Source organism: Trichechus manatus, unplaced genomic scaffold, assembly GCF_000243295.1.
Source record: "Trichechus manatus latirostris isolate Lorelei unplaced genomic scaffold, TriManLat1.0 scaffold00140, whole genome shotgun sequence".
Taxonomy (NCBI): Eukaryota; Metazoa; Chordata; class Mammalia; order Sirenia; family Trichechidae; genus Trichechus; species Trichechus manatus.
In genome coordinates this window covers 2,004,931-2,032,687 of record NW_004444076.1, presented here as the reverse complement: position 1 = coordinate 2,032,687, position 27,757 = coordinate 2,004,931, and the positions used below count along the sequence as shown (strand labels likewise).

The following is a 27,757-nucleotide window of genomic DNA, read 5'->3' as shown; positions in this document are numbered from 1 at the left end:
CAGCAATGCAGAAGCCACAGACAAATCAAGTTTTAAAAAATAATAATAATATAGCATCCTCAATCAGTACACTGATTTCAAAAGGGTGAACATGTTGAACAAACTTGGAAAGTTGCTTTTGTTACCATAGTCCATCAAAGAAAGGGTCTCAGCTTCAAATTTGGCCCCAATCTAAAGGAATCTGTCAGTATGAATGCACACTCAGATCATCCCAGAATGTAGAGCTTGGAAGGTGGTGAGGCGAGAAGCCACAAAGCAGAGGGTAAGAATTTAGTTCGTCCCTCCGAGAACTTGACCCTTTGCCTGAGCAGATTTTGGGCTTGGTTAATGTGGAAGTGAGTGATTCCTTAGCAACTATGTTTTCAAGGGCATGAAGACATGGAATGGGAACTAGAAGAATACTTCCACCATGTTACCTACAGCCTTACACAGTTCTGAGAGACACTTGTATGGACACAGAGACACTCACACAAAGCACAGTATGATGGACAGAGCCCTGGGCCTGGAATCAGGAGACATGAGTAGATCTGCCATGAGTTGTGCAGGTTATTGTTTTCATGTCCATGTATTCCCTTCCATAGTATATTTTAAAGCAAGTTCCCGAACTATTTCTGCTAAGTCCTAATTGGTAATAGAGTCCCAAAGGGGCAAAGAGTTTGTCAACCAGCAAAGTCACAGCACCATTTGAGGCTTAAATCAAATATAGTATGAATGAAGGATCAGCAGGAGTATAGAGGAGAACAAAGACCTGCATCTCCACCAGAGATGCCCACATCTGACAGCTCATCTGTCATTAGGGAGAGTTTTTAAAATACAGAATCTTGGACCCCACTTTCAAAGGTTCTGATTCCGTAAGTTCAGTTTCATCCATCCTTCTCTGCATACATGACAAATTCTTTCTGAAGAGGACTCTGATCAGTACCTGGCTGATAATAAGTATGCGATAAATGTTTGTTGAATAAATTTTCGTGATTTCAATAAAATTATATAATCTAATAGTTACAGTCATTCATGAATTCAAAAAATATTATTGAACATTTACTATTGCCACATGGTGTTCTAGACACTACCGGTCTGGAGGTAAATGAGATAAAGTCTCGACTCATGGGAAGCTATTCTTAGGGTAGACGAGATAGAAAACAAACAAAGAATACAAAGTCAGCTTCAGTTCTGTGGGAAATTAAAACAGGGTATGTTAGAGATAGATGGAGTGGGGAGGGCACTTCTTTAAATGGGGTAGTCAGGAAAGAGTTCTCTGAGGATTTGGCATTTAAAGTGAGACTTTTATAAAAATAAAGGATCAGATATGTGAAGAGCTAGAGAAGAGCATTCCAGTCAAAAGTGGGAGGGGGGCAACTGGCATAAATGCCCTGAGCCTGAAGGGAATTTGGGTTGAGGTGAAAGTGACTGGTATAAGATGGAATCAGAGGGGTGGGCAGAGGTCAAGCTGAGGAGTTTGGATGTTATTAGAAGCACAACAAAAGCCAATAGAAAAATTATAATGGGGAAAAGTATGATCTGATATGCATTTTTAAAAGATCATTCTGGGTGTTGTGTCAAAAATGGATAGAGGAGGATAAGAAGCCAGAATGAGAGCAAGGACACCAGTCAAGAGGCTATTGCAGTATCCCTGGGAGAAATCGTGAGTTGATCTAGGACTAGATGAGTAGGAGTGGAGCTGGAGAGAAGTGAATGGAATTGATTCTTGGCTTGGAGCTAGAGTAAACCAACATGCTGATGGATTAGAAGGGGGAAGTGGGAGGGAAAGAGAAGAATTAAAGTCAGCACCTAGGTTGTTGGTTGAGTAGCTTGAGTGGTAGATGGTGATAGCAATATTCGCTGAAAGTGGGAAAATTTCTGAGAACAGGTTTGAGAGAAAGTTAAGAGTTTGATTTGGGGTATGATAAGTTTGAAAATTTTATACCTCCAACTGGAGATGTCAAGTATATGGATGGATTTATAAGCCTAGACTTAAAAGTAAGGTCAGAGCTGGAGATAATAGTACTATCTTGTATGTACATCGTATTTTATAAGGTTCTAAGTACTTTTGCTTACATGTTCTTATCAACCAAAAACCAAACCCACTGCCATGGAGTCAATTCTGAGTCATAGTGACCATATAGAACAGAGTAGAACTGCCCCATATGGTTTCAAGCCTATAATCTTTACAGAAGCAGACTGCCACATCTTTCTGTTGAGGAGCAGCTGGTGAGTTAGAACTGCCAACTTTTCAGTTAGCAGCCATGAGCTTTACCACTGCACCACCAAAACAAAAAAAACAAACCCATTGCCGTCAAGTCAATTCCAACTCATAGCGACCCTATAGGACAGAGTAGAACTGCCCCATAGAGTTTTCAAGGAATAGCTAGTGGATTCAAACTGCTGACCTTTTGGTTAGCAACCATAGCACTTAACCACTGCACCACCAGGGCTCCAATGCACCACCAGAGCTCCTTATATTTTCTTATACAGATAGCTAATTTGTTACTCAATAAGTGTGAATCCTAAAAGTTATTCACTGTGTTTTGGCCTATAGTAAATTAGGTTTGGAGGGCCAAATTATATTTTACTGTGTTAAATACTTTTATTGAGTATTTACTATGTGCCAAAATGACTCCAAAATGATTAGTCCTCCACAAATGACCTGGTAATCGAAAACATTTTTAAAGTTTTCTAATACATATATAAATATATCCATTTTTGCCTCAGCAAGCCAAATTTTAAAGCAATGTTATGTTTCAATTGCTTAAATATCTAGTATCAGCTTTTCATTTTTGCCTCTGCTCCAGGAGGATTCTGGTCTTGAGTTCTCAAGTAGCTACTGTCAGAAGTGTTATCACTCTCCACCAAGTGCAACAGCCTCCGGGAGGAAAAGAGAACTTAATTAAAAATCTCCACTTCAAATGCAATTTATAGTTGATTCACTCAGACATGCTGGAGGGTATTTGAAAAGTTGAATGCTGAGTGAACTGTTTGTTTTTCTCAAGTTGTCGATGAATATGTATTGGACATAGACTATGTTTGTTTATTAAGTACTAGAAGAAATCTCAGAGACTTAGCATGAGGCTTTCACTTTCCAGATGAAGAAACTAAGTCCCAGCGAGATGAGGAGACTTCCCAAAGTCAGATAACCGAACAGCAAATGGGATTGGCACTTGGGACTCCTAACTCTTATGCCACTATTTTGTAGAACCTGATACTTCCTTTTTCAGTGTCTACAAACTTGGAGTCTCTCCTCGGTCAACCAAGTCTTCAATGAGATAATTTTATTTTAGCCCGGTGATCCTCTTACTTTGTGTGTGTCAGGGAAAGGGGCCAATAATAGCTAACTTATATGTCCATCCTACACCTACTCCTCACGTGTCAGCTATTTTGTTATCAGACATTTCGCATGTATGGCAATAGTAAAAAGTCTATTCAACTATTTTACACATTAACAAAGTACATCTGGTGGTAATGAATGCCGAGGTGTGATATGAGAGTTTAACACTGGCTGTGATGGTTAAGGTTATGTGTCAGCTTGCTGGGCCATGATTCTCAGTGGTTTGGCAGTTATGTAATGATGTAATTTGGCAATTATGTAATGATATAGTCATCCTCCATTTTGTGATCTGATGTGTTCATCCTCCATTTTTTAATAATATCGATTTTCATGTGATGACCTTGTCTTTGAAACTTAACCATGTTGATAAATAAGGAGTGATTGTATATGTTAGGCACTGTTCTAAGCATTTTTACATGTGTTAACTCATTTAACATTACAGCAACCCTATGAAGTAGGTAATGTTAGAATCTCCATTTTATTCACCAAGCCCCTTGTGGTAGGGTCTAGTCAGATTAGGGTACTGACCTCAGCAATACCAAGCTAAAATGTTGCTAGCATTGACCACTTCTCTCAGCTCTGGACAGAAATTTTTCAACTACTTGCTAAACCGTGGATGTCCAATGACACAGTAAACTCAGCTTGTCTAGAACAAAATTCGTCATCCTCTCCTCCAAACCGACATTCTACCTTGTGTTCTCCATCTTGATTAATGATATCATCACCTCTCTGTTCATCTTAAATTTATTGTGATACTTTCCTCATCTCCCTCTCATTTTCAATCTGTTCAATACTATATACTCAGTTTGGTTCCAGAAGTATTTGAGGAGAATATCTATGTAGAATCTCCCTCTGCATTCTCTCTCAAGCCTATGCCCTATCTCTGACCCTCAGTCGCATTTCCATTTTCCCAGTTCAGGCCTTTATCTTCTACCACTTGTAATGTTGCAGTAGTCTCCCATCTGGTTATCCTATGTTTTGTTATTTACCTCTTCTACCCCAACTTTCCACTTTTAGCAGGGTTCTCCTCCCAAAAGCACAAGTAAAATTGTTTTAAACGTCTCTACAAAACCCTCTCATGGCCACTCATTGATGACATTTCTTAATTCAAGGTCCACTTCTACTGGCACCATTTTTTCTTCTTTTCACTTTTTTTCTCCCTTTCCATGCTGTATGCCAGCCACACAAGACTACTCACAATTCCTGGAATAGTCCCTCCATTTCTACATGGCTGTGCCATTTATTCTGGCTGCTGCCTCATCTTGGAATATTCCTCTCCTTTCCCTTTCATCCTCAATACCCGCCTCCCCACACACACACACAAACATGTGACATCCACTTAGCAAAATTGGATCTAACCTTCAAAGAAGGCTCAGGCCAAGTCTTATATCCTCCAACAGTTCCAGAGTCCTTCAGTTAGAATCTCTTCTCCTTCCCTGTCAGTACCTGCACTTAACAGTTATTATATTCTGCCCTGTTACTTTAGATTTTACGTGGCTGACTCCCCCAGGGTGATAAAGGACAGTGTCTGACTCATCCCTCTGAGGTGTAAGAAGCACTAGTCTAGGCATCAGCAGACCTAACTTCCACCCTGGCTCCTCTCCTTCTGTCTGGCCTTGATAAAGTCACCTCAATTTCTGTTCTTCATGCAATTTCCTTACAGATCAAACGGGATATTTATAGTTTCCCTGCTTCCCTCACAATTATGTGATAAGGATCACTTAATACATGTGAATGTTTTTATTATATTTGTTTGTTTATGTCTCACCTTGCTTGATAAGAAATGTGAGGTGGGAAAACAATTTACTAACCGTAAAACACTTTTCAGATGTTACTTTTAAGCTATTTAAATGATGGAATTTATAACCATAGGATACCCTAGAGATGGTGGGGCCCAGCCCCTTCATTTTCCAGAAGGCTCTCCAGCCCAGAGCTTCTCATTGGCTGGCTGGCCCAAGTTAGTGGCACTGTCAGCAGCAGAACCCAACTTTCTACCTCACCGCATCACATCACTTCAGGAAAAAAAAAAAATTTTTTTTTCCTCTTGAGAAAGGGTGAGTGCCTTCTCTACATTTATTTAATACTCTGACAATACACCTCACTACCCCTAGTTTCTGTAAGTAAAGTAAAAATAACTTTGGGTTCTGTCCCAATTTCTTCCCTACTGCCCACTGCCACATCCCACCTAGACCCCTAACTGTGAAATAATTTGCTTGATACAGTCCCCTGTGTTCTGTACCTGACTGATTTTAATTGAAGTCTTGTGCCAATTATCTAGCCATCTCCCACTGGTTCACCTCTTTGTATTTTTTTTACAATTAATAATTCAGTTAAATTTTTAGTTCTTAGCTACTCTTATTCTAAACAATTGTACCAAATCTATTTTTTTGTTTATTATTGCTGACAAAAAGCCACTTTAAAGCTCTGTTTCATAGATAATAGACAGGCTATATCACAAATATAAGTCATTTATCGAGTATCTACTGTGTGCCAAGTATTATGTTAAGTATTTTATTTGCATTACTGCTAATGACCCTGACAACAACTGTGCAAAGTAAGGATTATCATCTTACGAACATATGAGTAAACTGAAGCTCAAAGAGGTTAAATAACTTTCCCAAGGTAAAGAGCTGGTAAAAGATGGAACCAGGATTCCAGTCCTGGCCTTCCCAAGTCTACACCCAATGTTCTTCCATGACACTTCTCTTCCCATGACACTTTTCAGAGTAAGCAGATGGCATGAACTGGAATAGGAAACCTCGGTAGCCCCAAGGGTCGGTGATGTTGCCTTTTGAGAAGCATCTCCCCAGGGATCACTCCAAGCCAGAAAGCTAGTTACAGGGCTGGCAGTAAACAAATGCTTCCAGCGTATCCCCTGCATTTTCTCTAGCTGTAGGCGCTCCTGGGGTATAGGAATGATGGTAAAATAATATCCCACAGCTTAAAATTCTTCAGTGGCTCTCCATTGCAGTTAAGATAAATTCCAAATTCACTAACATCACTTCTTATGCCTTGTACTGCCAGACCCTTGAGAGGCAGTAATACATGGTAGTTAAGAATACAGAATTGGACTCTTAAGCCAGACTGCCTCAGTTTAATTCCTGGTTTTGTCACATATTAGATGTATAACCTTGGACAAATTACTTAATCTGTCTGTGCCCCAGTTTTCACCTCTGTAAAATGGGGATTGTTGTATGTTCTTACTTCACAAAGCTGTTATGAAGGTTAAGATAATTGATAGAGATATATATATATAACGCTTAGCACAGTGCCTGGCACACAGTTAGTGCTATATACATGTCAGCCATCATCATCATCACCATTGTCACCCTTACCACCTTCATCTCATCAACTGATCTCACATCTCGTCTCCACTCACCTTCCTCCCTACTCTTCTGCCACAGCAAAGCGCTTTCTTTTCTTCATTCAGATGTTCCAAGCCCTCTCTTACCTCCAGATCTTCTTATATACTTCTCCCTTTGCTGAGAATTCTCCCTCCCCCTCCCTGTATGGGTACCCTCAGCCATCCTTATCTGACTAACTCATGCAGATCTTGTCTTTGATGTCATTTCCCCAGAACACCTTTTCTCTCCTGCTCATGCCTTGAAGAGGCCCCTCTTCTGTGTTTCCATAGCATTCCGACCTCATCTTGTCATAGCACTGACCACCTGGTGCTCCAATTGTGTTTTTACCTGTTATTATCCGCCACTGAACGATACATTGCTTGACAACAGCTATGTGTCACTTTAGTTCACTCCTTCCCTTAAATTGGAGAGGGAAATGACTAAACTAGATATTTTAAAGAAATTGAATTTATATAAGCGTTGTGTTAGCTCTAGACGCTACACTAAAAAACCAAAACCTGTTGCCATCAAGTTGATGCCAACTCATAGCAACCCTATAGGACAGAGCAGAACTGCCCTATAGGGTTTCCAAGCAGCAGCTGGTGGATTCAAACTGCTGACCTTTTGGTTAACAGCCGTAGCACTTAACCACTACACCACCAGGGCACTGCACTAGGCACACATTAAAGGACAGTAGCCACACAATGAGTAGCCATGTAGTCATACTTGATCCCACAGAACTGAGTCTTTGAGGAGATATTAAATAATATCAAGATCCTAGGAATAACACCCATAAGAGCCATCCAAAAACGGAATGAACAACCTAAGAAAGTAAAGAGTTCCCTGTCACTGGACAGGTATGCAAGCAGAGGCAAATGGTCATTTGGGGAATATAGTATGGAAGAATGGGAAAGGGAGTGGGTCATTATCCTAGAAGAGAAAAGACTATCTCCAGATATTAGAAAGGGAATCATGTAGAAGAAGGAATGATATTTTTCTGTGAGTCCTCAGAGGGCAGAGCCAGAACTAACAAGTAGAAAGTAGAGGAAGATGATTTGGATTCAACAGAAAGAACTCTTTTTAAATCACTAGCACTGACCTCAAATGGAATGGAGGTCCCTGAAAAATAGTGAGTTCTTCATCAGTGTGAAGTCAATGTCACATAGAGGTTAGATGATAATTTGCCTGGGAAATGTAGTGAGAATATTTTATTTATTCATTCACTTGCTCATTTACTCACCTCTTCAGTTATTATGCACCTACTATATGTTAGGCACGATGCCACAGACACAAGTTCTAATAAGATGAGGTACGACACTCCTACCTTAAGGAGCTCAAAAGGAAGCACATTCTACAAGTCAGTTCACACTGAGTCTTTAAGGACTAAGAGAGGTTTTCCAGGTGAGGGAGGGCTGAGAAACCATGTTCTAGAGAGAAGAAACAGCATGTGAAAGGATGCAGAAATGGCTGAATCAGAAAAATTAAAAAGTCACAATGATGGGTATTATGGATTGAATTGTGTCCCCCAAAAACATGTGTCAACTTGGCTTGGCCACGATTCCCGGTATTGTGTGATTAGAGGTAGTTATGTTAATGAGACAGGACTCAATCTACAAGATTAGATTGTATCTTGAGTAAATCTCTTTTGAGATATAAAAGAGAGGAGCAAGCAGAGAGACATGGGGACCTCATACCACCAAGAAACAAGAGCCAGGAGAATAGCACATCCTTTGGACCCAGGGCCCCTGTGCTGAGAAGCTCCTCAGCTGGGCAAGATTGATGACAGGGACCTTCCTGCAGAGCCAACAGAGAGAGAAAGACTTCCCCTGGAGCTGGCACCCTGAATCTGGACTTCTAGCCTCCTAGACTGTGAGAGAATAAATTTCTCTTTGTTAAAGTCATGCACTTGTGGTACTTCTGTTATTGCATCCCTAGATAACTAAGTGTGGTAGAAGGGTGTAAGAATAATGTGGTTAAATCACTCTGTATGTGTAAGTTGGATGTTTAAGATGATCACAAAGGTCCTCCTCATTTCTGAAGTTCTCTGATTCTGTTGTCATACATCCCATAATACTAAAAATAGACAAATATTTCTAGAGAACAGGGTGTAATTTCTTCAGGGAATTCCTGGACTCCCAGACCAGGAACGCTAGAGGCTGAAATAACAAACATAATGCTTATCTTTTAAAAACAAAAAAAGTTGACCCTGGACATGGTGCCCCATTCATCTTCACGTTAGCATCTGTAAAAAACCTACAGCAGCTTGTTATGTGTCATCAAGTCGATTCTGACTCAAAGCAAGTGACCCTATATGACAGAGTAGAACTGCCCCATAGGATTTCCTAGGCTGTAATCTTTACGGGAGCAGATTGCCAGGTCCTTTCTCCCACAGAGTAGCTGATGGGGTTAGCTGCCAAATGCTTAACTAGTAGGGCTCTTTTGAGGTCAACAAGAAGTGCTGAAATTTTTATTCATCACCAACATGGTTGTGAGGAGGAGATCATACCAGTTAGAATTGAATTTTCTTTTATGGTCCGCTGACAGCTATGTACGTAAAGGAGGAAGCAATAGATGAAAATTTTCTAACCTGAACAAAGCCTTTTACTTCATCCCTACATGATCTGATCCTCATGAGCTGGACCATAAGGTGTAGACTAGGTTGCTTCAGGTCATGACAGAGCAGACCAGTGTGCCACACCCAATTATGTGCTGTCAGCCGGACGGAGCTTGAGTTATGTTCCTGAAAGACAAGTTTCAGAACTGCAATCATGTCAGCATAGACCCTTAAAACTGGATAAGATATTAAAGGAAGGACAGTAGAAACTGGTGATTATGAGCTCAGAATTTTCAATTATACAGTTTTAAATCTTTAACCTCTTCTGGACTGTGTAACCTTGAGTCAGTTAGTGACTCTCTCTGAGCTCAGTTTCTTTTATCTGTAAAATGGGAAAAATAATTTGAGCCACCTGAGGATTAAATGAGGTAATATACATAAAGCTCCTAATACATGTCTGATGCTCAATGAATATTAGCAATGATTATTATTATCAATCTCAGCAATAATTGATGACATCCAATCTCCCAGTCTCTATGCTTCAAGAAAACTCAAACTGAAGCAGAAAAACAGAAATAATAAATATATGAGGCTGTGTCACATTTGGTATTTTTAAATGTCATACCAATGCTGTAAACTGAATGTCTCTGAAAATGTTATTTGAGCAAAGTTTGCCGATAAAAATTCAAACCTCAAGGATAGAAATAAGAATCAAAATGACCTTGACAAATTTGAAAGACTTGAGGAGAGCATGTTTGCTAAAACTAGGAAGAAAATCAACAGGGACAAGAGCAGTGTGGTGGTGGTCAGGATAAAAGCCGCAGCAAAATTCTCTACAAATGCAGAGATCCATGTAGAAGTAAGCCTAAGATGAACACGATTTTATTGTTACTGGCCTAGTGGAAAGCAAACAAACATGCATGGCAGGGCACAGCTGATGCAGTGGAAAGAACCCTAAGTAAGCTGAACTAGGAGCCTTGGGCTGGCCCTGACCCTGTGCTAACTCCTGTATGGCTTTGGGTGAGTCCTTTCCCCTGGGGGATCATCTCCAATGTGTAAGTGCTGGATGAACAGGTTTCTAAGGCTCTTTCAGTGCTGAAATTCTGTATTTCAAACAACAACAACAGATCATGAAGTAACCATATATTACACTCTATATTAATTTCCATTAGATTTTATTTTTTCACTTACAACCACAGCTCTCTGAAGAAATACTAATAATAGGTGCTATTTGCTGAGAGTTTGTTTGTACTAAGCACTTTGTTAGGGCTTTTATAGATGTTGTCTCCTTTAATTCAGATTAAATTTCATTCAACATGCTAGGTAGATATTATTATACCATTTGTGGGTGAGGAAAATGAGATTTGAAAAAAGCTAAGCAACTTTCCCCAGTTACCTATGTTTATCTGGTAGACTCAAAATATGAACTCAGGTCTGTCTGACTCTAAATCTTTTGTTCTTTCCTACTTTTCCATACTCTCTTAGTGCATTAACTGAGAAAAGTTCTGAGAATAACCAGAATGAGGAAAGGTGTTGAAATTTGATGCTATGCAGAAATGTCCGGGAATCTGTGATTGTTCATTTGGGCGGGGGCGGGGGGAGCTAGAGTCTCACGCACCAAAGTATATTCCAGTGAACCAAAGATTAAATGATTAAAAATTAAACTATGGTTGTACTAGAGGAAAATATATGGTTAATTTGTTAAATATATTAGTGAGAGGAAGATATAATACAAAACTCAAAAGCCAAAAAGGGGAAAACAATTATAACTGACTACAGAAAAAATTTTAAATTTCATATGACAAGAAATAACACAGAAGGGAAAAGTTTTTTTAAAAGTTAAAAGACAAAAAACTAGGAAGAATATTTACAATAGTTTTCTGAAAGGGGACGCGCATATTCTTAATCTGCAGAGAAATCTTACAGAAGAATTTTCAAAGGAACAAGCTAGCTAAACAAAAACTAGATAAAATTAATGAACAGGCGTTTTATGTAAAATTAAACGTAAATAACCAATGAGCATATAAAAAAATGCTTAACTTCACTCATAATTGAAGAGTGTGAGGAAATAGACAATCATATATTATTTGTGGGAATATAAGTTAAGCTACATTTTTGGAGGCAATTTGGCAGTGGCTACCAACAATTAACACACATACGCTTTACCCAACAACTTACTATTAGAAGTTTACCCTGTAGATATTCCTGACAGCATTATTTATAATAATAAAACACTGAAGCAATTGATCATGCAGGTAAAATAGTTTTACATCAAATAATAGAACACGCCAAAGCTATTAAAAGAATGAGATCAATGTGTAAGAATATGTGAATGGGAAATTCTCTCTTAAGATATATTAGTCAGTGGGAAAAATCAAGTTATAAAACAATGTGTAGAATATGATCCTATTTGTGAAAAAAATTGAAAGTATATGTTGCAAGCCTGTTTATATTCATAACAAAAATAAATAGTAGTTATACAAGGAGTCTTCAATATGGATTCCTTTGGGAAGAATGATAGGAAGTAGGAAGAGGCTTTTATTTTTATACCTTTCTGTACTGCTTTAGTTTTCATGTATACACATATGTACATATATTAATTTTATTTTATCAATGTGTTATTTGGTCAATGAGATTATGGCTTGTTTTTGTTTTCTTCTCTATTAATTTCTGTTTGTTTACTGAATAAGCAATCATTTTTAAAATGTGCAATTGTAAATTAAAAGAAACAAATTATACATATACCGTTTGGTCTAGGAAGTCCACTTCTAGGGAATTTATCCATCAAAAACACTTTCATAAGTACACAAAGATTCATGCACAAAGATATTCATTATAGTACTCTTTGTAATAGCAAGAAGCTGGAAACAACCTTAAGCCTTATAATAAAGGCCTGGTTGAAAATGTTGGTACATCCATACCATGGAACACAAGGCTCCCTTTAAAAAGGGATCAGGTAGAATGATATGAACTAATATGGAAGATGATCAAGATCTATTGTTAAGTGAAAAACAAAACAAAAAAGTTATAGATTTGTATATGTGTTGTAACTCTGTTCATTCTGATAAAAAGGAGATAACATTAAAATATATAGAGAAAGAAATAGAAGCAGAAATAGGCATAAAGTTATGTGCTTGTATGTGCATCTAGAATTTCTGAAAAGTATACACAAGAAATTGCTAACACTGGTTATCTCTGAGAGTAGGAAATGTGGGGGGACTTTACTTTTCCCTTTATACCTTTCTGAAATGTTACAATTTATTTACTTACTATAATCATACTTCATCTTTTAATAAAAATTTAATCCTAATTGGTTGACAAGATAAAGGATCATTGGCTCATAAAGTTTGCCCATTCAGCTTCCTGTAGGCAGGGGCCTGGATCAAATTATCTTTCCTGTCTCTCCCAGTTCTCTGAGTCATACTTCTGACTCATCCCTAGGCAGACAGTCTCTGAAATAATTTTTACTAACTAAGATGAAAATCTAGAATATTATAGTTTAAGAAAGTTTTAGTCTCAAATAACCTAACAGCCCCATTCCTCTGATACGGGAGAAAAGTGAGGCTCAGAGAGGTGATATGACAGGACCAGAATGTGGAATTGAAGGTTATGCATGTTCCATGCGTGACAAGGAAACAGTTAAAAGTAATAACTTTTCGCCCCCCCACCCCCACAAAAAACCATTGTCAAGCAGGATTGAAGAAAGGCAACAGGATATGATTATACATTTTAACATATAGATAAACTAATGAGTCTTAGCATTCTTTCATGGACTGTCGCCCATAGCCAAGGAAGCAGAAATCTGATACCGTCTTCAAAAACTTAGCCCTGTGTAGGTTAGAAAACTAGACTTGCTGTGTGTTCAGTTTAAGCAGAAAATCTTCTTGGGGATTTGCCTTTTCACCTCTGTCCCCATCCATCGTCCATCTCCTGGGACAGTCACAGAACCTTGCCATTGAGGAGCACTCAATAGTTATATTGTATTGACTTAGACTGAATTGATTGAAGAAAGATTTAGCTTTCGCTTCTCATTTGATTTAAGAATGATTTTTTTTTTCCGACAACGTTTTGTATTTGTTTTTCAGATGCTCTGTTTTTCTTTTTAACATAAGCCCCAAAATGGGAGCTAGCAACATCAACATAAATTCCAGGCATTCTTTACTTCGTTTTGTCGGAATTCATTCTGGAATTGTGCATGAGAAAGGTGGCCATCAAGTTTATTTTGGAACAAAGCTCAGGGCTGTCTAACCAAGCTCAGGATGACAGGAACAGACAATTGACCAAAGAGAGGGATTTGGCAGGCAGCCAGTCCCATTCCATATAATCTCCCAAGAACCTCATCTGAATATATTCATCTGTCAACATGTACTTGTCCATGTACATTATATGCGTCTCTCTTTATTGTTCTGTTTTCCCTCGAATTTTGAAGGTTCCTATCTACATCAGATATCTAGGAAACCCACAGAGGCAGATTCAGCTCACACACTGAAATCTTGTTTGACATGGCTAGACAAAAGTTTTTTACCTGGTCAGACCATGTACAAACTCCAGCAGATGAACTCTCATGCCTCTGCTAACTAAAATTTACCAGAAGCGTGAAGCTTGGGCATGAGGAAGTTTGAGGCACATGATATACTCTCAACTTCGGGAAGCTTTTGTCTTCTGATCATCAGAATGATATGCCCTATGAAATACCAAAATTCTCTGGCTTCTTCTTTTTCAGGTGAACGGCATTGACCTCCGTGGAGCATCCCATGAGCAGGCAGCTGCTGCACTAAAGGGAGCTGGGCAGACGGTGACCATTATAGCACAATACCAACCTGAAGGTCAGTAGGAACCCACACTTACAATGCTCTGATATTGTTTCTGCATGAATGTGCACCCACATTTCTGATTACCTATGATAACTGGAGTTACCACCAGTAATGTTGTTTTTAAAAAATAATTACACAAGCCACCTATGGTGAAAAATTGATAATTCTTGTCCAAGGAACATGAAACTTTGTTACCCATAATCTTTCAGGAAAACATCAGACAGTTGGAAAGTCCTGTTTCATATGTGAATTCAAATAAATAGCCATCAGCATCAGCTTTATTTCATTTATAGTCTTATTTGGTATACACTTTTGGTCAGAAATAGATACTACAAAAACAATTCATTAAGATTTAGGAAGCAAGGGGGAGATACTTCATTTACAGAAATAGACCATGATCCATAGACCATATTCTCTCCTTGTGGCATTAACATTCTCAGTAACACTAACGTGGCTTTTGTATGTCCTTGTTGTGTCTCCCCCCCCCCCCATTTTCTGCTATACTACCCATGTTTGGACACTACCCATGTTTGGACTATATCACTGTAAATCCTGAGACTTGGTGAGATGTCATAAATTGAATTAGCCATACCTTGTTCTTTGGTTTGTTTAAGCATCTGTTTCTGTAATCAAATGAGGCTCAATGAGACAAGTGAAATGAAACTTATCTGTGATTGATTTCTTAGCAAAGCTGTATAGAGATTGAGCCTTGGTTAATGAAACGTATTTAAGCACACCACTGTGGGCTAGATCTTGTACAAAAGAAAAAGAGGAGCATAGCTTCTGTCTTCAAGAAATGTAGTTAATTTCTTTTGGTCCACGTGGCTAGCAGAGAAGAGAATTAAACAGCTGAAGATGAGGGCACAAGATGCCATCAAGGAAGAGCCTCTGTGCATATGGGTATAAAGGGCTCCTTTGTGGCACAGTGGTTAAGAGCTATGGCTGCTAACCAAAATGTCGGCAGGTCAAATCCACCAGGCACTCCTTGGAAACCCTATGGGGCAGTTCTACTCTGTCCTATAGGGTTGCTATGAGTCAGAATCGACTCAGCGACAATGGGTTTGATTTTTGGTTGACGTTTTTGAATGATTCTTAAAGTCAATCACTATAGCTGTTTGGAAGACTAAGGTTTGTGTCTTGCCTGTGACATCTTAGATTTTGCCATTAATGCTTACCAGTTTTACGTTTTGTGCAAGAATACATAAAACACATTCTGTCCTGTGCGTTTGGTAAGTTTCTTCCATTTGTGCCTGGCTTTAGAATTAGAATTTGCAATTAAGTTATGCAAAATTTAAAGAAAAAAAATATTTTCTCCAGTTGACCTAGCCCAAATACTGGCTACAGAGGTGGGAAGGAGGGGACTCATGATTATCAAAAAATGGATGATGATAACACCAAAGGAACATGCTATTCCCAGACAGTTTTAGGAAGACTTTCTACATCTTAAACACTAGTAGACATGTCTAGTAATAGGGTAAGTGACTCCAAAATTATCTATCATAAAGCAGAAAATGAAAACATCTGAGTTAGCATGATTTGATTAACAAACTCTACTCCATATAGGAATAATAACTTTTTCATGGAATTCTTCCTGTTTTACTTGATAGCTGTTTTCTTTCAGTCTCAAACTCCATGTCTTTCACCATCACCTGAAGCATGGCATAAATGTCGTAAATGTCACTGGCTGTTTACCTGTTATAGAAAAATGTCATCTCAAACAATTCTATAGGTGATAAGATGGTTAGGCCCATAGTTACAGAATTAGAAACTCGTGATAGTGAAGATAGTTATTCAAATAACCTTGAACAGAATGATTTCAAGCCTTAAAGGTTTATAAAAAAGGACAAAAATGGTCTAGTTCTATCAGTATAAATCTTCATCTTTCTTCTGACCCTTCCTTATAGCTTGTTTTCCTTTAAGCAATATACTGTACTTAATTTGGATACTATGCTGTACTTTATCAAGATGCATGTTCAAAGAATGTCTTATAAATCATATAAATTGATTTTTAAAGTGCTTCCAAAGAAACCTGCGAATAACAACCACCACGAGCTTCCTTCAAAATGCCAAAGTACAGACTGGAGTTACAGAATGATTTCCCTGTTTTAATAGTCTACCTGTATTCTAATTTGTCACAACTTTCAGTCAGTTGGAAATGTGATAATGACAACATCAAGCAATCTTTTCTTCCCCCTTTGCAAATTTCATGTGTAACCAAGCCTTAATTTAATCGTTATTTGGAATGGAAAAGTGATTAGATAGTTGTTTTAGTCATGTAGGGACATTTAAAATGTACAACATCTTTGGGAAATAATGAACAATTTGCCTTTAAAATAACAAGTAAAAAGAAGAGTGTTCCATGAGATTTCATTAGGAAATTGTCACCAGGTCCTCTTCATTTGCACCAGTATTGTGACGTGTCCAACCCTTAAGACCATGCTAAGACAAGATTTTATTTACATCTCTTTTAATACAGTCAAGAAGAACGAGACTTCCAGTGAATATGTTTTTTCAGTCACATTCAAATGCTTTTATTGGGAATTTTCTAGATGCCTTGCTCAGTATTACTTGATATTCAGGAAATTCTTGCCCCCCCCTAAAAAAAATAATATAGCATGGTCTTTGTCTTCAAGGAATTTTTTATCTTATTAAGGAGAAAAGACTTTTATATATTTATGTCAGTTCCTGATGGCATATGGCCCAACTGTATGATAATGGCACTTTCTTAATTATCTAGCAGTGCTGTAACACAAATAACATAAATGGGTGGCTTCAACAAACAGAAATTCATTTTCTCACAGTTTAGGTTGCTAAAAGTCAGAATTTAGGGTGCCAGCTCTAGGGGAAGGCTTTCTCTCTCTGTTGGCTCCGGAGGAAGGTCCTTGTCTCTTCTGACCTGCTTCTCCTGCACAATCTTCTTGTGGCTTGGCATCTCCCTTCCCCCATCTCGGCTTGCTGGCTTGTTTTAATCTCTTTTATATCTCAAAAGAGATTGGCTCAAAATGCACACTATGCTATTCCTGACTCATTAACATAACAAAGACAACCCATTCCCAAATGGGATTATAACCACAGGCATAGAGGTTAGGATCTACAACAAATATTTTGTGGGGACACAGTTTGATCCACAACAGGCACTGTCTCTAGGAATTATGGAATGCCAGAGAAGGGATAGACCTGCATGTGCCAGAAAAGTGCAAGAGGACTTCACAGAAATGTGGGAATGGAGCCACACCTTAAAAATGGGTGGAATTTCTACTCTGAAGAGAAGGGAGAAAAAATATCTTACTAAACTATAACATTGTGAGCTCTGTGCACACAAAGACCATATCTATATTTTGTTCACTGATAGATCTATCTCCACTGTGCCACACATAATTGATATTCCTTAAATATTTGCTGACAGAATGAATAAAAGCTTACCATTTCTCAATACTTGAGTTTCCACTTGAAGAGAATTGAAAGCTGAAGGGGTTCTTCATTTTTATTGCTTACACTTATCCACTTTCCTTTTTATTTTTGCATCAAAGACAGAGGAAATGCTAAAGAAGTATGTGTTCCAAAATATGAAGTCATTTCCAACTGTGTTTTTCATATGTTTTGAAATAACTATCAATAATTGTAAAAATTATTAAATAAAGCACAAAATGGAGGTAATTAATTGCCAATTAATTTATAATTATCACAATGTAACAATAAAACGTCCTCCTTGGCAAGCTTCACTCTGCAAAGTAGGCCAAAGTTCTTATACTCACTTCTGCTCACAATGAGCTTGGCTCCACTTGTCTGAGTTACTTTATCAAACATCAGTCTTGTTCAGTGTCTATTCTAGATTGTAAAATTGAAGCCAAATTGAAGAGTCATATACAAACAATGTTTCTCTCTGCTGGTATAACTGTGATTAATTTTACTATCTTTTTAAATCTAATTTGTATCCCCTGCTTCCTTTGAACATGTATTACATTAATAATAAGAAAACAATGACGCTATTTTGTTTCCTTTTTTTTTTTTTTTTTTAAGGGTATGCAGGCATTCCCTGGGTGGCACAAATGGTTATACGCTGGACTACTAACCAAAAGATTGGTGGTTCAGACCCATCTAGAGACACTTCAGAAGTAAGTCCTGGCGATCTGCTTCTGAAAGGTCACAGCCTTGAAAACCCTATGGAGCAGTTCTACTCTGCACACATGGGGTCACCATGAGTCAGAAGCAACTTGACGGCAACTAGCAGCAACAATCTGATACTTCAGAAAGAATTCCGTTTGAGCACTATGGGAAATCAATTCTTATAAAAATCTTAATTTTTAAAAATTAAAACCTAAACTTTATAAAAACTTTAATTCCTAGGGAATTAAAGGTATATATTACCTATATATAGAGAGAGAGACATTACATCAACACCACTCACACAAGGAAACATAACTCACCCACTCCCACACACACATACATACATATACCTCTTTCTTTGCCCTTCCCAGCTATCTTCATCGTTGCTTTCAGAATTATCTTTCTGAAAGATACAACTCCAGGATGCCTGTCCACAAACCCCTTGCCCTTCACAATATGGTCTTAGCCAAACTCCACACCCCCTCCCCACCCGCAGCACCACCACCCACCATCATCATTTCTTTTCACTCTCCCCCTGCTGCACATTTACAGGGGGGTCCTGAACTGTCATGTTTTTGTAACTTTGTTCATATGGGTTCTTCTACCTGGAGTTCCCTTTCTCCCTCTCCACCTGTAGGATTTCTACTCACCACTATGAAGCCATCTTTAATCTGCTCAGGCAGTGTTGACTGATTCTTTCTCTGAGCTCCTGAGACCTGAATTCAGATCTTTGGTGTCACTTATCATGGTCTGCACATTTCTTCACTGAGTGAGCCCCTAAGAGGGAGGGCGCTTCTCTTATGTATTTGATCTCTGAGCTATCTCACTAAGTATGAATTTGAATATAGTTTATTCCCAGATTATTGACTAGGTCTCCCTTTGTTTTAGAAGTTCAACATAACACGTTCAGTTTATTGACAAATATTAATAGTGGTGCTTAATCAATATTTGCTGAATGAAGATTGAATGAATGGCTTGAGGTTTTAATATTAGATACAGAGATGGTAGATGAGTCCATTTGGTGTTGATGTAGTTTTAAGATGATCCCTCTTTGTGTTACAAAACCTTTAGTGGGCACTAATAGATAAACTCCCTTTCTCCTGCATTGCAGAAAACATACAGCTGTTGCTCTGTAATACCAGCACAAAGAAAAGATTATTAAGGCTCTAACTTTTTTTAAAAGTGTGGAACTCAATTTTAACACCAATAAAGAATGAAAAAGACATTGATTACAACCTAATTATACATTTGTTTAAAAGGGCCCTAACAGAGCATTTCCCTGATTCATATCTGGGCAAATCTTTACAGTATTTGTTACCCGTCATTATTACAATAATGCCTGTATTTAGCGTGAGATAACTGACTGCGGTCAAAATAATAAACCGCCAGACATTCACTAGGTGAAGCAGGTAGACAATAAAAATTATTAAATAAAGCACAAAATAGAGACAATTAATTGCCATGTTGACCTTATGTCTTTAATATGACCACTCCAGGCATTGTTAGGACATTGCAAGGGCTTCAGCATGTAGCAAAGAGGGAGTTGATGGTATGACCCTCATCATTGAGCAGGGAGTTGAGTAGACGGTGGAGAACAGCCTTATTTCCTCCATCCTTCATTCTTTAATATGGTGAACCTGTTTCTTGCTGTTGAAGGACACTTGAGTTCCTAAAAGAAAGACCCAAGGGTCAGAGTCCATTATTGCCTGATACTTAGAAGTGTGGTCTGGTTTATGAACTTGGTGGCAGAGTGACCAGGTGGTTTATTTATTCACTTATACATTCATTCAGTCAAGAGATAATTTTTGCTGAACTCTTATATGTCTCAGCCAGTGTTCTAGGGAGGTGATAAAGTGTCCAACCAAAAAGTCCCTCTCTTGCGGAGCTTACATTCTAATGGGAGAAGAAAAACAATAAATAAATATAAAATCTGTCAGGTGCTGATAGGCAGTATGAAGAAATAAGAAGTTGAGCAAAAGTGAAAATGACAGACAGTACTATTTAATAATACACTGTGGACAGTGAAGGCCTTACTAATAAGGGGCTATTTGAGCAGAGACCCGAATGAAGTGAGGGAGTACACCAAGCAGATAACTGGGGAAAGAGGTGGTTAGTCTAAATTATTCTAGAGCCTTGCTCTACAAAATGTGGTTTGTCTGTGGACAAGCAGCATAAATATTAACTGGGAGCTTGTTAGAAATGCAGAATCTCAGGCCCCGACCTAGGCCTACTAAGTTAGAATCTCAACTTCAACAAGATCCCCAAGTGCTACGTATGCACTTTAAAGTCTGTGCACTTGGGGACCCTTCAGAAATTGTCATTTGCGCTTACAGGCTTGGACTCCCTGTGCCTGGAACACTGGGCAAAGTCACATGGAGTGCATGGCCAAGTTTGGTTTCTAGCATACATCCCCCTGTCTGCATGCCTCTGTCATGTCTCAGTGGTTTTACTAGGGATGGGTCAGGCTGCAGGAGAACTAAGAAGTTCACATGTCATTCAACTCTATATTATTTATCCCTTGCCTGTAAATACAGATTGCCAAGAAAGTTCATAAATCTTGCTAAAACTCCTCAGCTAGTGAAACAATGAACCTTTGTAGGCTTCATTCCCTTTAATCATGGCCTCCTTTACATGTGAGGAAACTCTGGTGGTGTAGTGGTTAAGAGCTATGGCTGCTAACCAAAAGGTCGGCGGTTCAAATCCACTAGGCACTCCTTGGAAACCCTATGGGGTAGTTCTACTCTGTTCTATAGGGTCACTATGAGTCGGAATCGACTCAGTGGCAATGGGTTTGGTTTTGGTCTTGCAAGTGAGCAAAGAAACAGTGAGGTGGGATGAGGTATAATGGAATCCAATCCTGACAAATGCCCCTGTGATCCAAGAGAAAGTCATTAAGGTATCACTAGACATTTCTTTGAATACCTTACTATATTTTAAAGTGGCAACTCATGTAAATAATCTTTTTTCTCTCCTTTTAAAGTATGAGACCAATTCAGAAAGAAAAGTACTTACTTTTTTCAGCAAGAAGAGAAATTTGATCTGATTCGTGGTAACCGCCATCACAGAGCTTACACCACAGTTAGACACATAGTGTCTTTCACTGTGGGGTCAAAGATATGAAGGAAGTTTGAAATGAATATATAATTCATACCCTAGAGAATACAGACATCTTCTGTATCTGAAGGTTCTCATAAATGTGACAGTACGTACACCATCCAAGAAGCTTACTTACAATGCAAGATATATTCTTTCTCTAAATCATTATCTACATAGATTTATGCATATGAATGAGCAGCTGTAGCATGCTGAATTATTTTCTCAGTGCAAATAACTGCATCTTAAATGCCGAGGCAAGATTTGTAAAGTCCAGATGTGGGTCTTGGTCAGATTGCATGAGCATCATCTGGGAACATTTAACAAGAGCTATTTGAATGGAAAGTAATATGTGAGACTCTGAACTGGGAAGACAGTACCAGTATTCTAGTACTAACTTTAGCTCAAGCATGTGACCTCATGTTAGTCACTTCATCTTTATGGTCAATTTTCTCACCTATAAAAAAGGAGTTAGGGTGATCCCTGTCCTCAGGCACTATAAATCCAAAACCAAACCAAACCCACTGCCGTGGAGTCGATTCCAGCTCATAGCGACTCTATAGATCAGAGTAGAACTGCCCCATAGGGTTTCCAAGGCTGTGATCTGTACTGAAGCAGACTGCCGCATCTTTCTCCCGTGAGTTGGAAGCACTGGACTTTTGGTTAGCAGCCAAGCACTCTAACCACTGTGCCGTCAGGGATCTTTCAGGTGGTATAGAAGTACAAATTGCATTACTTGAAAGTTTTGTCGCTTACATCGCATCTGTTTCTTAGCATTTTACAATACATAAGAAGAAGTGAATGCACAACCTAACTGATGCATTCTGTGTAGCTTAATGAATCACTAAGAATCACTGAGAAATAGAAAGTATGAGTTGAAAGAATCCTTAAAGATCATCTTGTCTAGCTTCCTCATTTTACAAGTGGGAAAAGTGAAGCTCACTCAGCATCCAGAGAGGAAAGCAGTTCAATATCTTAGAAGTTGTCATAGCTACTAAAGGTGAAGCTAACTGGACAACTAGTAAGTTCCTTCATTCTTTTTATCCACTAGAGTACTCCATGATGGCGATTGGCTAAAATAGTCCAAGGAACCTAGTCATTTAAGATCACTATAATCATGTGAACATTTAGGAGGCAAAAAAAATTTTTTTTTTCTCCTGGAGCCTCAGTGCTTTCTCATGTATGCAATTTTACTTTCATTTCTAGTTTGTTATTGTTCGTGTATCGTGATTGAATGATATCTACATGAAAGCTTTAAAAGTATAAGCAATTATTGTTCATGTAAAATACCACCAATCTAGAAATAGTTGATATTTCAATAAATATTTCAAATATGTTATGATTCTCAACTTCCTCATCCTAACTCTTTCCTGAAGCCCTCTTCATCCATCCATCCATCCATCCATTCATCCATCCATCCATCCATTCTTCCTTCCTTCCTACTTTCCTTCCTTCCTTCCTTCCATCTATCCATCCATCATCAGTTAGTCCTTCTTAGTAATCCACTGTATTGCCACATATTAGATTTCTCCAAATATGTGGCATCAATTCTGGTTTAATTAACCTGGTTGGCATATTCTAATTTTTATGGAAATATTAGGAAGGAAAGTTAAATAAAACTTCACATGACTCTAGAATATTTGTTACTTAGTCATTTCTTTTTCACAACCCCCTCTCAAACACATATGTATTCCGTTAACAGATACTGCCTCCTTCTGCAAATAGAAATCTCCCAAGGTATATCCTCACTCAAAATATCCTTTTCCTTGTCTTCCTAGTTGGTTTTGCTGACTTCAAAACCTCCATTTGACATACGTTGTGGTTGTTGTTGTGTGCCGTTGAGTTGATGCCAACTCATAGTGACCCTATAGGACGTATGGTACCATAGAATATGACCAAAAAAGAAGATTCCTGCAAATAGAGCCTGCAGATTCATGGGAGGTTCTCTTCAGATACCATAAGGATTAATGATGCTCCATCCCTCTCCAAACTCCTAAACCCCAGTTCGGACCCAAGATATTGTAATGAAGAGTTTTCCTGACTCTTAGAAAACTTCCTTGACCTCATTATGTATCCTGGCAGTGCAGCATCTAAAATTTGTATTACAGAGGTTAAAAATATTTACAAAGGCAATTATCAGTCATATCCCCTCCCAGTGTACCACTCGTTTCCCATCACCATAACAATCTCCATCTAATAATTAGAGATATTTGTCTTTAGGGGTTTCATCCTGTGATTTTATGTTATTTGGAGTGGTGAGGAGCTCTTGGCATCGAGTGACATAAAGCATCCACTCATTAATACTGGTAGAGTCCAAATAAATCCCTGTGCTAAAGACATTTCTTCAACCAAGGAGATCTCTTAGATCGGTAACTGTCATTATCAATACTCAGGTCAAATATGTGGAAATAAAGGACCCTAATCCTATTTGTTTGTTTGTTTTGTTTTTAATTCTATTCTTGACTCCGTAAGTATTAAAAAATGTGCACAGATCCTCATTAGGTAACTCGCCCATTGATAAGGAATTTAAGGATGTTTAAAAAATAAACAAACAATTACAATTACGAGTCAGCTCATAGCGACCCTATAGGGCAGAGCTGAACTGCTCCATAGGGTTCCAAGGCTGTAATCTTTATAGAAGCAGATTGCCACATCTTTCTCCTTCAGGGCAGCTGGTGGCTTCAAACCGCCACCCTTTTTGCTAGCAACTGGGGCTTAACCACTTTACCACCAGGGCTCTTCAGGATGTTAGAGAATTGTAAAAGAATGTTTCATAGAGACAAGAAGAAGAGGAATATAAGCTAAGGCAGATTTAAAATACCTACTAATTTCACTGCATATTCAGGTGCCCAGCATACTTTACTCCACATCTATTTGAATATTTCTGTTTAAGATAATCTTCAAAATTAATGGCTAATGAGGCATTTTTCTTCTCCTGTCCCTGACTCTGCAGCCAGTGTTTTATTGACCACTACTAAGCCACCAATTTCTGAATATTGGTTTCCTCATTTGCTAATTACAGTGGTTGGAGAGATGATTTTTAAGGTTCTTTCCAGCTGACATTCTATAAAATTTACCATGACTTCTAATTAAAACTTTATCTTCAAAGAACAATTATTATAAGGAAATAATTTCTAAATGTTCTTTTTTTATTCTACACATTTTAAACACATGGAAATTCTGCTTTCACCCACTCAGGGCACGGGGAGAGATCTACATCTATGTAAATTGCTCTGTCTGTGTCCAGTAGGATTTGAACCCTTCAATAATGGTTTTAATTCATATAGAAACACTTATTGCTTGCTGGGGCTTTCAAGATTAACAACTTATTGGAAATGGTCTCCTCATGTATAGACCCATTATAATTTAAATCTTACCAGTATAATAAATTGTAATTTCTAAGCTTCTAAATAGATTTATGGTGGCTGAAAGTTATATGCAAAAAAGTCAAATTGAAAGCAGTAATGCAAACAGATATTTGTACACTAATGTTCAGTGCAGAACTATGAACAATAACCAAAAGTGTAAACAACCCAAATGTCCATCAACAGATAAATGCACAAACAAAATGTGGTACAGTAGTCCTCGATTTATGATGGCGTTCCATTTCGACAACTCCGCTGAAAATTGGTTCTGACATAAGTCAAATACCTCTTTTTTTTGTTTCATTTTCATGATTATTACCTTTTATTATCAGTATCTTTATAAATTATAACATTGAACATCTGTGAGTGAAAATCTGAGAATGATAACATTAGCAAATTACATGCTGTGGCATTGTATGTGGTACATATTACTAATGATAAGATGTACGAAAAATAAAAGGACAGTCACAAGTGCAGTTCATCATAACTCGCATACTTTGTAAGTCGGGGACTACCTGTACATACACAAAATGGAACATTCCTTAGCCATAAAGAGAAATGAAGTCCTGATACACGCTGCAACACGGGTGAACCTTGAAACACATCATACTGAGTGAAATAAATCAGTCACAAAAGGTAAATGTTGCATGATCCCACTTACATGAAATATCTAGAATAGGCAAATATATAGAAACCAAAGTTTCTTAGTGGTTACCGGGGGTGGGAGAGAGGGAGAAAGGAGGAGTCGTTGCTTAGGGGACACTGAGCTGCTGTTAAGGGCAATGGAAAAATTTGGAAATGAACGGGGGAATGGTTCCACAGCATGATGAACATAATTAATGTCCCTAAATCACATATGTAAAAAAATGTTAAAATGCCAAATGCTTTGTTAAATAAATATTTGTGTGTTTGTATATACACCACAATTTATTTCTTAAAGGCAGAAAAAAAATTGATTTCAAGAAATCAAGGATGCGGAGAGCTGAAATAGTGGCGATGTCTTGAATTCTCAGAATCACAAGCAGTAGTAGTTTAGGGTGTAAAAGTCAAGCCCAAGAAATATAAAGTTACATTTTTAATGTGATTTATAGATTCCTAATACAAATAGGATTCCTGTAGACTCATTGACTAAGTCCATATAAGGTAAAAGCATCGAAACTGCATTTTGGTTCTAGATAATCTCTTGTTCCCTCTGTTAGTTTCCTCATATGCATGCCCCACTGCTAAGGGTAATTTACTTTCTTAATAAAGAATTGCTGACACATTGGGGAAATGTCATAATGGCAGAACAAAAATCCATTCATTCAGTCTTCATTTAGCAAATATTTATTAAATACTTCCTGTAAGTGAGACATTGCCCTGGACATGAGACATAGAATAGTGAGCAAAAGAGATAGGACTCCTTCCCTAATAGAACTACTCAGCCGGGTGGGGAAGACAGATGTTAGTTTTAAAATCACACTAATGAATTATACAAGCTAAGAAGAGGGCTCTACTTAAAAAAAAAAAAAAAAAGGGAACACAGACTACTTTTAGGGTCTAAATAATCTCATGTACTCTTAGAATACACTTAACTAGACCACCCCACCCCACCCCACCCCCCAAAAAAAAAACCGTGACCTGGGTTAGAGGGTCATGAATGCATCCCAAGGAAATAATATTTTCTGATATCTGAATGGTGATTAGGTAGCCTGTCAAAGCAGAGCAGAGGAAGGAGTTGTAAGGTGGAGTATTCCAGGAGGGAAAGTTGTCTGAAGTTCTGCTGTGGAGGAGAGAGGATGGTGCAATGGAGGGACTAAAAGTAAACCAAAGAAAGTGGAAGAAATACTGTGTATAAGGAGACAGAAGCGGGAGACAGAGGCAGACTACACAGGGCTGTGTGAAGTTTTGCTAATTTCACCTGAGAGCAATAGGAGACCACTGAAAGATTTTAAGCCTCAGGCTGGCAGGATCAGATTTGCTCTTTGAAAAAAAATGGCTCCAGCCACTGAAAAGAAAATAGATCAGAGGGTGTCAAAGAGACTGGGGAAGGACCTGCTGAAAAGCTATTATTTTACTAATGTAGGTTAGAGTGGTAGTGGTTGGACCACAACAGTGGCAGAATAGGCAGAGAAAAGTGAACAGACTCAGGGGGAAAAGTAAGTGACAAAATCCATAGACATACTATATTGGCATACATAGACATACATAAATATGTAACTTCATCCATTTCATCAAAATATGGCAAAACATTATTGACTAGATACTAGACTAATAAAACCCTGGGAGAAAAGCATGTTTTATTCACCTTTCTATTTCTAGCCTCTAGCACAGCGAGTGCCTGGCTTAAGATAGGAATTTAATAAATATAGGCCAAATTAAAAAATAATGAATTATCCGAACAGATAAATGTATCTATTTTACCAGAACACACACTCTCTTTTTTTTTTAGCTACGGCAGAACAAAATACAGCCGAGAGAAAAAGAGATGGAGAGAGAAAGGGAGGTGATTGTAAAAAAGAGAATAATTAAAACTAACGTACTGAGCACTCACTGCATTCCAGACACCTTTCTAAAATCTCTACATACGACCATTTAGACCTCTCAGAAACCTGTGATATCAGGTGTACTGCTTTGCCCATTTTGCAGATGAAGAAATTGAGACACTGAAAGCCTAAGTGGCTTTCCCAAGGTCAGACAATGAACTAGGGGAATAAAACCAGGATTCAGTGTCAGGCAAAAAGATCCCGAGTGACCACTGTGCTAGACTATTTCTCTGTAGGAGAAAAGGAAAAGGAAACAGATTCACATGGTGATGAAAGGATTGGAGAGAAAAAATGGAAAGGCGTGGAGAGGGTATGGGGAAACCAAAGAGGGAAAGGGATATCATATACCCAGAGAGGGAAAGGAGAGAGGCACAGAGGAGACAAAGATGAGTCAGATGGGAAATGGAGATAGGAGGGCTCAGGGTAGGTAGGACCAGCAGGCAGGCAGGGAATAGGGAGCATATAGCATTCGATTGTGACTGAGAATGGAGGCTGACAGTACTGGTTTAGAAGACGCTGGGTCGGACTGCAGATCCAGGCTGGGAGGGTGCGTGTTCTCTTCTTTAGGTTTTTTTTTTGTTTGTTTTTTCCTGGATATGGGAGTCTTGGGCCTGCGGGTAGACTCTGGAAAAA

General features: G+C 38.3%; 1 protein-coding gene across 9 annotated transcripts in view; it reads left to right on the top strand.

Moving 5' to 3' along the window:
• The window catches only part of DLG2 (discs large MAGUK scaffold protein 2), a 2,186,317-nt gene that overhangs the window by 1,839,474 nt on the left and 319,086 nt on the right, over positions 1-27,757 (top strand). For all 9 annotated transcript variants that reach the window (XM_004385499.2, XM_004385504.2, XM_004385503.1 and 6 more), the window contains one exon: positions 13,944-14,046. In XM_004385499.2, coding sequence (XP_004385556.1) covers positions 13,944-14,046 — 103 coding nt within the window. The remainder of the gene's footprint in view (positions 1-13,943; positions 14,047-27,757) is intronic.